Source organism: Ictidomys tridecemlineatus, chromosome 2 (genome assembly GCF_052094955.1).
Source record: "Ictidomys tridecemlineatus isolate mIctTri1 chromosome 2, mIctTri1.hap1, whole genome shotgun sequence".
NCBI lineage: Eukaryota > Metazoa > Chordata > Mammalia > Rodentia > Sciuridae > Ictidomys > Ictidomys tridecemlineatus.
The window spans coordinates 129,301,715-129,313,059 of NC_135478.1; the positions used below are offsets into that span (position 1 = coordinate 129,301,715).

An 11,345-nucleotide genomic window follows, 5' to 3' on the forward strand; every position below is an offset into this window, starting at 1 on the left:
GAAATCCTGCGGGATGAATGGAGGAGGCATTAGGAGGAGGTCACTTTCATTCCTAGTTGGGATGATTGGAAAGGACAGAGCTGCTTTTGAGGTAAAATGCTCATAGAACTTCATTTGAAGTACCATGATTCTAGAACAAGTACCTATGGGCATCACCCCATGGAGGAACTGAAGCCTGGGGAATTAACAAAAGTAGGTTTGAAACAGAAGATAATTGGGCCATGGGAAAACATGAAATCAGCTAAGGTCTGGACATACCCAGATATAAATTCCTTAAATTAAGTCCCCCCAGCCCCACTTCCAGAAGAGCCTCCAATCTTTTACTAATAATGTTTACAAACTGAACCCCAATTTTCTAGAATGGACATGAAGGTCTTCCGTGGACGTCAGGTCTTCCAGTCAATGATGACACAGGCTCAAAATTCCCTGCATAGAACACAAGGGCACCTAAAATAAATATGCACCCCTCTTTTTGCCTAACCAAAAAGCAGCTTTCCTCCTTCTGTTTAGATAAATTCCCCCATTATCAACCCATGGAGAAGGCAGATTATGGCCCTCCTGGCCAGTCACCATGTGAAAAAGATTTTTCTTTTCACAAAAACCCAGGTCATAGTAGAGGCTTCAATGCATATCAGGCAGCAAGCATTTGTTAGATTACAATTGACAGTGCAGGTAGAAATTATGGATCCAGGGAAGCTACAATTAAGGAAAGCCCAGGGCTAAGTTGGACAAATTGAGAGGCAGGACAAAGAATCACCAAGGGAAGAGAATGGTCAGAGCAGGGTCCTGACACCACAGAGCAACAATTTTAAAAATATGGTCTAACTTGACAGCAAGTCCTAGTTCATCTGATCCAAGGTCCTGACAGCACCTCCACTCTTCATCCAAAGCACCTGGAGAACTGGTCACTTCTCCAAAGACCCCCAAACTGCTCAGTAGGTAAATTTAACCTTAGTGCTTCAAGAAGATGTCACATTGGGTGGACTTCAGAAATATTTCTCCTAACATTATCTCAACTTCCACTTCACAGAGGGAGGGAGACCTCCCAATTTCTTCTAGACAAGTCTGTAGCCATCCAGGCCCCAGATGTGTTCTCCACACAAGCAGAGCCTGTGCTAATTTCCCGAGACCTGTAGAATCTGCACCCAGAGGACTTGTAACAGTTGATCCACTTTATGCTTTGCTGCTCTGCCACTGCAACTTATTTTAAAAACAGACATGTTTCTTTCTCTTCTTTTCTCTTGCTCCTCCCTGATCTCAGGGGGGAACAGGATTACCTTTCTTTCCCATCCTATGCACAGTTATCTGTCCTTGAGCACATACTCACCATAGGAAGGAAATTTGGAGATGGCACCAAAAGATCTCATAAACAACTATCTCCCAAATTAACAACTTCAGACAGAACGTGTGGAATGTACCTTCTGCATCACCTCTTTAAAAGCCCCCCCTCCCCCTTCTCCCTCATGGCAGAATCACAGCCTCTGGGTCAGAAGTCCCCCTGTGCTTATCCTTTGCTAGCAAAGCAATAAAACTTCCTTTTTCTTTTTCTCAAAACCATGTCCTCGTTATTGGATTGGCATGTGGGACAAGGATGGAGCTTTAGGTAAAAGACTCAATCACGTGGCTCTTGGTCTCCTCAGGGAGGCCCCTTCCCCTTGACCACCTGGACTCCCCTACTGGTGGCCAGGCCCAACTTTTTTTTTTTTTTTTTAGGTTCTTTTTAATTTTAATCCGTTAAACAAAGATCAGATTGGTAGGCTATTTGTGTAAATAGCTTAGTATATAAACACTTATAATACTTCTTTGAAATGGATTTACTTTAAAAGTGTAAAATGTGAGAAAGAGAGAAAGGAGCAAGAGAAGGAGGAGGAAATGAAGGAGGGAGGGAGGAAAGAAAAGCAGAAGTGTTCAGTGTTTATTTCTAGGGAGTAGGAAAATCCCAAGTTTTACTTTCAGTTTCATATTTAGGTTTTGTTTTTATTCTTTTTGCAACAAGGTTGTACTAATTCATGTTCAGTCAGTCCAACCAAAATGTGCACTTTGACAAAAAGCCAATGTATACAAAAATGAATTTATGTTTAACTAAAACATTACTTTAATGCCCACCAAAGCTGAAAGTACCAGAACCATGTACTCAACAAATGTGCAATGGACTGAAATAATGAGACTTATGTGGAAGAAAAGAAGGGAAAGAAATAATGGAAGATTGGCTGAGAAGTGGGGGAGGCTTGGGCCAAAACACAGTTGGAGCACAAATTGAACAAATTGAAAGTCAGGACGGGACAATGGCATGCCCTGGGAATGGCCCAGCAGGGCTTGCAAATACCCAGCTTAAGGCATTCCTTCTATTCAAGAAGTCACCAGGTTTTTTTAAAAGACAAGGTCATAGCCTAAGAATGGAACCAATGATCTTTATAACACAGAAGGCATCAGCAAGAGGAAACTGAGGAAAGGATGGAATAGGGAAGGTGGAAAAAAGGAAACAAAAGGAGAGAGAGATGAATGTCATCCAGACTCCTGAAGACAGCCTCCACTGCCTTCAAGGGAAATGCCCCCTTCACACACTTACAGGGTGTTTCTCTGTAACTCACCGGTCAGAAGGGAGCAAGCAGCTGGATGCAGACAGAGCTCTGTAATGGAAAGCAGGAAACAGGTGGTCAGGTCGAGGGGGAAGGCTTCGGTTGCCTTACCCAGTCAAGAGGTCAAACCCTGAAGTGGAAAGAGGAGCGCTGCAAACAGCCAGCCGGTTTGTGGAGCCCTTTCCCCCTCTCTGGGCCCTGCCAGGTCTTAGAAAACGTTGCCATGTAAAAGAATTATAAAGGGACGCACCCCTCTATGCAAATTAATTTGTGTCATTTAAACAAGTATGACTAAAATTTCTCTGTGGAACCGCCAGACAACTCCATGCCAACATTTATGCGTTGACATTCTAGTAAATGTTGGAAAAAAAAAAAATGTGTAGTTGAATCCATTTGAACGATGAAAGTTCAATCTACAAAATGAAAAGTTATCTTTTGTTCCCCCACGAAAAGACAGTTGGGGAACAAAACATCGCTTCGTAACTGATATCACCAACATTTTTTCTTCTGCCCGGAAGAAACCCCGTTTTGGGGTTTTTCGCTCTCCCTTCCTGCCTATGTTCCAGTTTGTGGAGAAATCACCTCCTGGCGCCCTCCGGGACCCAAACCTGCGAGCTCTGCGTCCACCCTCTCAGCAGCCACACCAGATGGAATCCTCACCAGGAGACTCAGACGCTCTGATCGAGCGGCGGGTGGCCCAGACGCGAGAGAGACTGAGGGTGGACTGGACGCGCCCTCTTCTGCGAGCGCCCACGGATCTGCACTTTGGGACCATGCACCCTCCCCAGCAGCCCGGCTCCCTTCACATTCTTTGCAACTGATGGCCGGAATCGTCGCGAGCCTCAGTCACCTCGCCTACAGGTAAATGGAACGTTACCAAGACTGGGGACAAGAAAGTATCTGGTAAAGCCGCAACAGAATGCAGAACCCAGTGGCGGACTACTCACGGGTCTGTCCTGGGTCCGCTACGCAAGCTGCGCTATCCTTTGCACAGTAACTTGAGCGACAAGGACTTCGCTCCAATGGCACAAGGCTCTCAGACGGTGGTCTAGAGGCTATGCGCGGGACTCCTTAAAGGAGGGAGTGATGAGCGAAATGAATCTCAGCTCACAGCCCACGAGAGCCCCTCTTCGCGGCAGTCACCACAAGTGACGCCTGGAGGTCACGGTAGGGTTCTGACCCAGTCCGCCCCTGCAGACAGCGGGCTAGGCTGACCGCGCCCCTGAACCCGCCTTACAAAACATGCCCCGCCCGGACCTTAAGTGACTTCCCCATCTCCCTTGCCAGGGCCGGAAAGTTGGTTCTGGCACCTCGGCCTGCTGTTGTTTCAAAGAAGGGGACGTTTGGACAGTTTTAGGTAACCAGGAGCCATTCTTATTATTCATTAAGTCACTTTTGTACTACAGATACAATCTTACCAACTGCTGTTCTACCTGTTTTGCAGCCTGTAGGAAACTTGGCTGGAATTGGCTCTGTGCTTACCTATTGTCACAGGCTAGTGCCAGGGACCTTATCTATCCAGAGGTGACCCCCCCCCCCCAGCCGGTACTAGCTGAGAGAAGATGCCAGAGAGAAATGTCTGTGTGAAACTGACTTGGGTTGGCAGTCAGGAATGTGTGGCTGGGTCATCTTTAGCTATGTGTGCACACTCATACCCGTTTTTTTTTTTTTTCCTGGAGTTTTTCTGATCCTGAGAGTTCCCCAGTAGTTGGGGGAAAGCCAGGAAAGAGTTTGTCCAAAAAGAGAAGTGATTCATTGATTCAGAGTAACAAACTCATCTGGCAAAGTTGTACTTCAAACTCTATCCTGCCCTGGAAGCCAGCCTGGCCCTCTACACACGCGCCCTCCACCAACACACATACACAGAGAGAAAGAGAAACTGGGAGAGTTCCTTATCTGCTTCCCTAACAGGCAAGAGGATGAAAAGCCTGGGGAAGAAGAGGGGCTGAGAGCAGCCCAGCACATCCATTATTTTCTTGGAATTTGAAAGTTTCCTCCTGGCAAGATGAAGGGCTCTTTTTAAGTTCATTTCCAAGAGGCTGCAAGGAACTCCGAAATCAAAGAAGTACTAAAGACTTGTTTGCCAAGTTAAAACTTTGTAGACGGGATCTGAGCATTTCCAAGCCTCACCCCAAAACCCCAGGTCAGCCACATACAGCAGAGAGCAAACCTAGTTTATCAAAAGGCCTCTGCATCCCAGAGAGGGCAGAAACCCCCAAGGTTTCTAGAACATTCCTCCTTGAGTACAGACTAAAGAATAGTTATTTTTAAACAGCCAACTGGCCTCAGTAGTAGATCATGAGACCACTGAGTGGGTCACACCCAGCAGTTTTATTGTCCATGAGATCGAATGGAGTGGCAAAGGTCCATCTGCTTTGCATGCAGAAGGGCACGTGCCTTTTTGACATACACAGCAATTTTGAGACTGTATGCATCAGGAACTGAAACCCCAGCTCAGAGGCTCACTCCTAAGAGACCATGGTAAGTTTACTGTATTATACTCAACTCCTCAGCCTGGACCCACACCCCAGTTCAGAGAGGCTCACAGTGACAGGCATGTTCCCTGAGACGCCTGGCCAATCCGATTGTCACCAGGAAAGGCTTAGTGTATATTAGGGAAAATAATTTATTTCAGCATTCTGCCCATCAGAGACACAGAGGTTTATTTAAGAAAGCAGATACATATTCAAAGGAGAGTGGGGACAATCTCAAGAGAGAAATGTCATGGGATAAAGCATGGAATGCACATTCAAAGGAGAATGATGTCCATCTGGAGAGTGAGAGACACTGTGGGTCCTCAGGCTCTTTTTTTCAAAGGAAACTTGGTGAGGGATGGGTATTGGAAGGAATGTGAGGATGACATCAGTCTGGTCATTCTCAGAATCCTTGGGCTCACATGGTCTCTGTGGTCTGATCTGGTAGATAACATTGGAAAGTCCCCTAAATTACAAGCTTCTTAAAATGTTGTGCATATCTTCGCATAACCTATTTATTACAAGAACTATTTAACAGTGCACAAAGTAATTTTTATAAGTAAGCAAATTTAATTCAGTAATGTCGGAGTGACAGTTCTGGAAGGGAGACTGTCTGGAAGAGAGAGGCCTGGAGCAGTGACACTTTCTTTTTGTAGAGACATATTATATTTGCTTGCCCTTGCTTTTGTCTCCTTTCTACCTATTTTTTTTTAATTTTTCTTCTAGCCTACTTCATAATGAAGCATCAAATTCCCTGGTTGCATGGGAGGATTTCCCATGTTTACAGCTGCACATTTGAACCTGAAGGGAATGTGTGCAGAGACTGCTCTAGCAGCTCATCTTCATGTTTGCAGAAAAGGAAGAGGTGATAGAATTTTCAACAAAAAAAACACCCACCCAGGAATGGGTGGGCACTGAGGGCTGACATCCTCTTGCCTTCTGGGTATTCATTCACCTTTGGAAGAGGAGCTGTCTTGATGCAGCAGTTCTCACTCAGGGCCTCTGGGAACTGTCTGGTCTGGGAAGCCAGTTGCACCCTCACCTCCTTTCATCCTTGATGTCACATGGCTCTGTCTGCATCTGGATTTCCACACACTTTTCTACCTGAGTGGTGTTTCCATTCTAAACACTATTATCTCAGCCTGACATTCTCCGCAAATTCCACCCACAAGTAATGAGAGTTCATTTCAGATGGGAGGCCTTTCCCTCACGTGAGATGACATTGGTGTCCTTGGTCAGGTTGCATTTTGATGACTTAAATTGATGAAGCTGAGCCACCCAGTCTATGAAAAGGAAATAGTGCTGCTCTTCCAGGATAGCAGAGGGTCAGATGCAATCCAAAAGTGTGTTATAATAGGACAGATTCTTGTCACACATCAGCTTCCTGTTAACTCACTCATTATATACAACTATTCAGTACCTTGAGATGCCTCCTTTATGGCTGGGGTTTTTGTTTTGTTATATTGTTTGGTTTGGTTTGATTTGGTATTAAGGATTGTATCCCATGGGTGCTTTACCACTGAGCTATGTTCTCAGCCCTTTTTATTTTATTTTTATTTTTTTTTTTATTTCAAGACAGAATCTCTCTAAGTTACTTAAGTCCTCACTAAATTGCTGAGGCTGGCCTCAAACTTGTGATCCTCCTGTCTCAGCTTCCCAAGTTGCTGGTATTACGGGCATGGATCATGGTGCCTGGCTTTATGGTTATTTTTTAAAAAGAAAATTCAGATTATTTAACTCTTAATACTGTGTTGTCACAGATAATCCTCAAAGGTGTGTTGACATAAACTAAAGAATTTGCTGATCATGCTCTGGAAGTGCTGGAAACCAGCTTAGGAAAAGTACTTGGTGGAGAAGTAGCCAGGCAACCTGTGAGAGAATGTCACACATAGATTCTTTCAGGCACCCTCCAACCACTTCCTTGCTTCTGTTTCCTTCTTCTGAATGACCAAGCTCTTGCTCAAGGACTCTACAGAGGCCATCTCCTCCTTCCCCATTTGGATCCAAAGGGAGTCTTCCTTGTTCCCAGTACACTGGTTACCCCACCCTCACTACCCCAGTTTGATTTTTTTTTTTTAATTTTTAATGTTTTATTGTTTAGTTCTCGGCGGACACAACATCTTTGTTGGTATGTGGTGCTGAGGATCGAACCGGGGCCGCACGCATGCCAGGCGAGGGCGCTACCGCTTGAGCCACATCCCCAGCCCCCAGTTTGATTTTTTTTGCCAGGAAGTGTACCTGGGATTGAACTCAGGGGCACTCAACCACTGAGTCACATCCCCAGCCCTATTTTGTATTTTATTTAGAGACAGGGTCTCACTGAGTTGCCTAGCACCTCATCATTGCTGAGGCTGGCTTTGAACTCGCCATCCTCTTGCCTCAGCCTCCCGAGCCACTGGGATTACAGGAGTGCATCACCCACCGCACCTGGCTCCAGTTTAATTTTTAATGCAATTTTGATCAAAGTCACTGTAGATTATGAAGTAAGGAATAATGCAGAGAGATCCCTTGTAGGCCTTGCCTGTTTCACCCCAATGGTGGCATCTTGCAAAACTAGGAGAGCATCGTAACTAGGATAGGATTTTAACACAATCCAAGTTTCCTGAATTTTTCCTGTGTTCATTTTTATATTAGATTTCATTCTAGACAATTTTGCCCCACGTATGATGTCATCAGTCAAGACAGTGAACAGTTCCATCACCAAGGGATCTCTCGTGTTGCCCTTTTACATCTCAGACCTATTTTAATGACAGACGAGGCAAGGCACGAAAGACAGCAGAAAACAGTTTTATTTGGCTACAGCCAGGCTCAGAGGGCACAGCTTTGGCTGTAATCAATCAATCTCCTGAACCCCCAGTTGAGGTAGTTTCAGAATTTTATACCCAGAATGTAAGGGGAGGGGCTCAGAAGTTCACAGTTTATAGAAGTTCACATTTTTCTTTTTCTTTCGCTGTTTTGGGCAAGTTAACCCTTCAAGGACAACACCTGAGAAGGGGAAAGCTTCTTCTCTCCTTTCATTCCTCCCCCTGCCAGATGATACCATGGAGCCCAGTTGGTAACTTCTCTTATCTTAAAAATGTAGACACCTCTGTGAAGCCCAGCTCAAGGAGAGGCCTTGCTTAAAGGATCTGTCTTCTTTTTATCATATTTTGCATTTGCAAACATATTTCTCTCTTTTTTAAAATATTTTGTTTTTAGTTGTAGTTGAACACAATACCTTTATTTTATTTTTATGTGGTGCTGAGGATCCAGCCCAGCGACCTGCTAGGCCAGTGCTCTACCATTGAGCCACAACCCCAGCCCCTGCAAACACACTTCTACAAATTACTATACTGAATACATGTTTGTGAAAAACAAGTAAAAGGGCCTTCAGCACCTGGAGTGCTGATTTCTTTTCAGCCAGTGGCCAAATAAAATAGAGCAACAGGAAAATAGGAATTTTAACTACATTGAATTTTTTTGTAGAGACTCTCTTGGTTATAGTCTTAAAATCAATTATGGTGAAGATTTTGGGAGAAGCTTAAGATTTTTTTTTTTTTTTTTTTTTTTGTGGAGGAGGGAGTGCTGCTACATACCCATCTCCCTCCAGTTCGCCTACACCCACCCCCAAGCCTTGCATCCATCAATCTGCTCTTTAGTCATTAGAGCTCATCACTTCGAAATGTTACATAATGGAAATACACAGCATCTAAAGTGCTGGATTTTTTTTTTTTTAATTCAGTGTAATTGTCTGGAGATTCTCCCGTGTGGTGTGTATCAGTAATTCATTACTTTTAACTGCTGAGCAAGTAAGTATTCCATCACTCTGATGAAAGACATCTAAGATACTTTTGGTTTGTTCTTTATTAAGAATAAAGCTGGCCAGGCACAGTGGAACATGCCTATGATCCCAGAGGCTTGGAAGTCTGAGGCAAGAGGATCGCGAGTTCAAAGCCAGTCTCAGCAACTTAGCAAGGCCCTAAGCAACTCAGCAAGACCATGTCTCTAAATAAAATATATATTAAAAAGCTCGAGGGGGGGGCGGTGCTGGGGATGTTCCTCAATGGTTAAGTGCCTCTGGGTTCAATCCCTACAACCAAACCAAAAAAGGGAAAAAGAAAAGAATAAAGCTGCATGACATTCCATGTACCTATTTTTGAGTGAATATAACTTTTTATTTCTCTTGAGTAAATGCCTAGAGTGCCACTGCTGGGTTTATGGTAATTGCTTGTTTAGTTTTATGAGAAGGTGCCAAACTGTTTTCCAGAATGGATGTAATATTTTCCATTTCCGTAGGCAATTTTTTTATTTTAACCATTCCTGTTGGTGTGCAGTGATGTCTCACTGTGGTTTTTACTTTGTTCTTCCTCGTTGGCTAATGATGTTAACATCTTTTGATGTGGGTGTTGACATCTTTGTATCCTCGTTCAAAAAATGCTTGTTCTTCTTTTCCCATTTTCTAATTGAATTGATTGGAGGTTTGTTAAGTAAGATGGCCTTAGGCCTGAGCCTAAGCAACTCCATTTTTAAAAACCTACAGTCTCACCAGGCACATCCACAGATCCCTCTGGTATGGCCTCAAACATACTTTCTCTCTCCCTGGCAAAGAGAGTGAAGCCCCTGGCAGGCTGTCCTCACCTGATAAGAGGGAAAGGTGAAAAGATCAGGGTGGAGACCATCAGACCAGATGTTTCTGACGCCAGGGTAAAAGATGTCACTGAGAAATCCGGGAGTAGCTGATAAAGATTGAAAGGGGGGGGGGGGTCAAAAAAACACCAAAATTTAGTATAAATGATAGAGTAAATAAACAGGGATTCAGCCAGCTGAAACAAGGATGCACTCAAGCTGGAGAGCCTGATGAGAACCTGACATCCCATCACTTGTCATTGTTCCTGAGCCTCTGCATGATCCTCACCGTTCTCAAACTCTACCGCCTCTTGTCTGGACCTTGGTGAGAGCTGCAACTTTTTCCCTACAACCCCCTTCTCAACCTGTCGTCCACTCCACGCCAGGAAAAGCCTGCCTAGGTTCCAGACCTGATCACCGCAGTCTGAGTGAGTGTGCATCTGCTGGACTTAAAGCCTGAGGCTTAAGACTTTTGAACTTAGCATGCAGAGGGAATGTCTGTCATTAGCCTATCATGATTAAGTGTGTTTTGCAGTGCTTAGGATTAACCTAGAATTGTTTGCTATGAATTAATTAATCTGGAATTGAGTTATAGTTAAAGCTTCATCCTGGGGTTTTATAAACTGACTTCCAGACCACTCACATATAATCAAATCAAGTCTTTATTAAAGCACACCAGTGATGACTGATCAGAACATAAAGCTGTTCCCCTGAGGAACAATTGCCAGGGCGCTCCTTATAAGCCTGAAAACCGCAAAAGGGATGTTCGGGGGTCTAGCCAATGAAAGCAAGCCAGATTCCGGAAGTGGACAGTGCAGTCAAGTGGTGGGAAGCCTAACCAATCACAGTTATTCCAATCACCCCAGTTACAGAAACAGTGCCCCATTAGGTAGTTCTGTGTTCTTAAAGATTTCTATAGCAAAAGGAAAAGAACATCTTGCCCCAGTCATGATCCCCAGTTATTCCAATCACCCCAGTTACAGAAACAGTGCCCCATTAGGTAGTTCCATGTTCTTAAAGATTTCTATAGCAAAAGGAAAAGAACATCTTGCCCCAGTCATGATCCTTCTACTTGGTATGGTTGTTTTACAGAATGGAGTCACATTTGCTTTTACTATCATGTTCCCCACTGGTTTTAGTAGGTTTGATGTCAATCTTGCACATCATTAGGTCTCAGTTTCTTTTCCATCCTTCTGTGTCTAAGGGACCATACTGGGCTCTCAAGACCATAAGTCGGACCTCACTTACATTCTTGTGTATATGGTTTAGGAGGGTTTTTAAGAGGCAGGTTTCTACAGTAATCCCAATCAGGAAAAGGACTAGGGATCCAACTATGGCTGAGATGATGGTAGTCAACCAAGGGGACCATGAGAATAGCTTTTGGAACTAATTGACTGAAGCTTCTTATGTTTTGATTTTTCTCTTTTCTTTAACCTGTTTCTCACTAGCGCCAACTGTCCTTTATTATCCCAGAATGTTTTGTAGAGAAACAACAAGTTTCTCCTAGGGCCATACAAAATACTTACTCCTTGTTTTAGAAAGAGACAATCTAGATCCCATCTGTTTTGTAAGACTATTTCTGTCAGAGAGCCTAGAGAAACCTCTAGTTTTGGGGCTGGGGATGTGGCTCAAGTGGTAGCATGCTCGCCTGGCATGTGTGCAACCCAGGTTCGATCCTCAGCACCAC

General features: G+C 44.1%; 1 protein-coding gene and 1 long non-coding RNA gene across 6 annotated transcripts in view; one reads left to right on the forward strand and one right to left on the reverse strand.

The window, feature by feature from the left end:
- Upp1 (uridine phosphorylase 1) overlaps window positions 1–3,732 on the reverse strand; it is a 24,275-nt gene extending 20,543 nt beyond the window's left edge. The window contains exons 1-2 of one of the 4 annotated variants that reach the window (XM_078039761.1): window positions 3,527–3,732; window positions 2,570–2,630 (exon numbers count right to left, since the gene is read on the reverse strand). Coding sequence is in view for 1 of the 4 variants with exons in the window: in XM_078039758.1 (XP_077895884.1) it covers window positions 2,592–2,630; window positions 3,240–3,354 (154 nt within the window). In the remaining 3 variants the exon portion in view is untranslated. Of the gene's footprint in view, window positions 1–2,569; window positions 2,631–3,161; window positions 3,181–3,239; window positions 3,372–3,526 lie in introns of those variants that run through there. The other 3 variants (XM_078039759.1, XM_078039758.1, XM_078039760.1) reach the window with 3 other exon arrangements.
- Window positions 3,306–10,974, forward strand: LOC144375338 (uncharacterized). Of its 2 annotated transcripts, none has more exons than XR_013435028.1 (2): window positions 3,306–3,440; window positions 5,780–10,974. It is a non-coding gene; the product is annotated as an uncharacterized LOC144375338 (long non-coding RNA). The 2 variants fall into 2 exon arrangements; XR_013435029.1 differs by lacking the exon at window positions 3,306–3,440 and adding an exon at window positions 3,842–5,060.
- The last annotated feature ends 371 nt before the right edge of the window (window positions 10,975–11,345 follow it).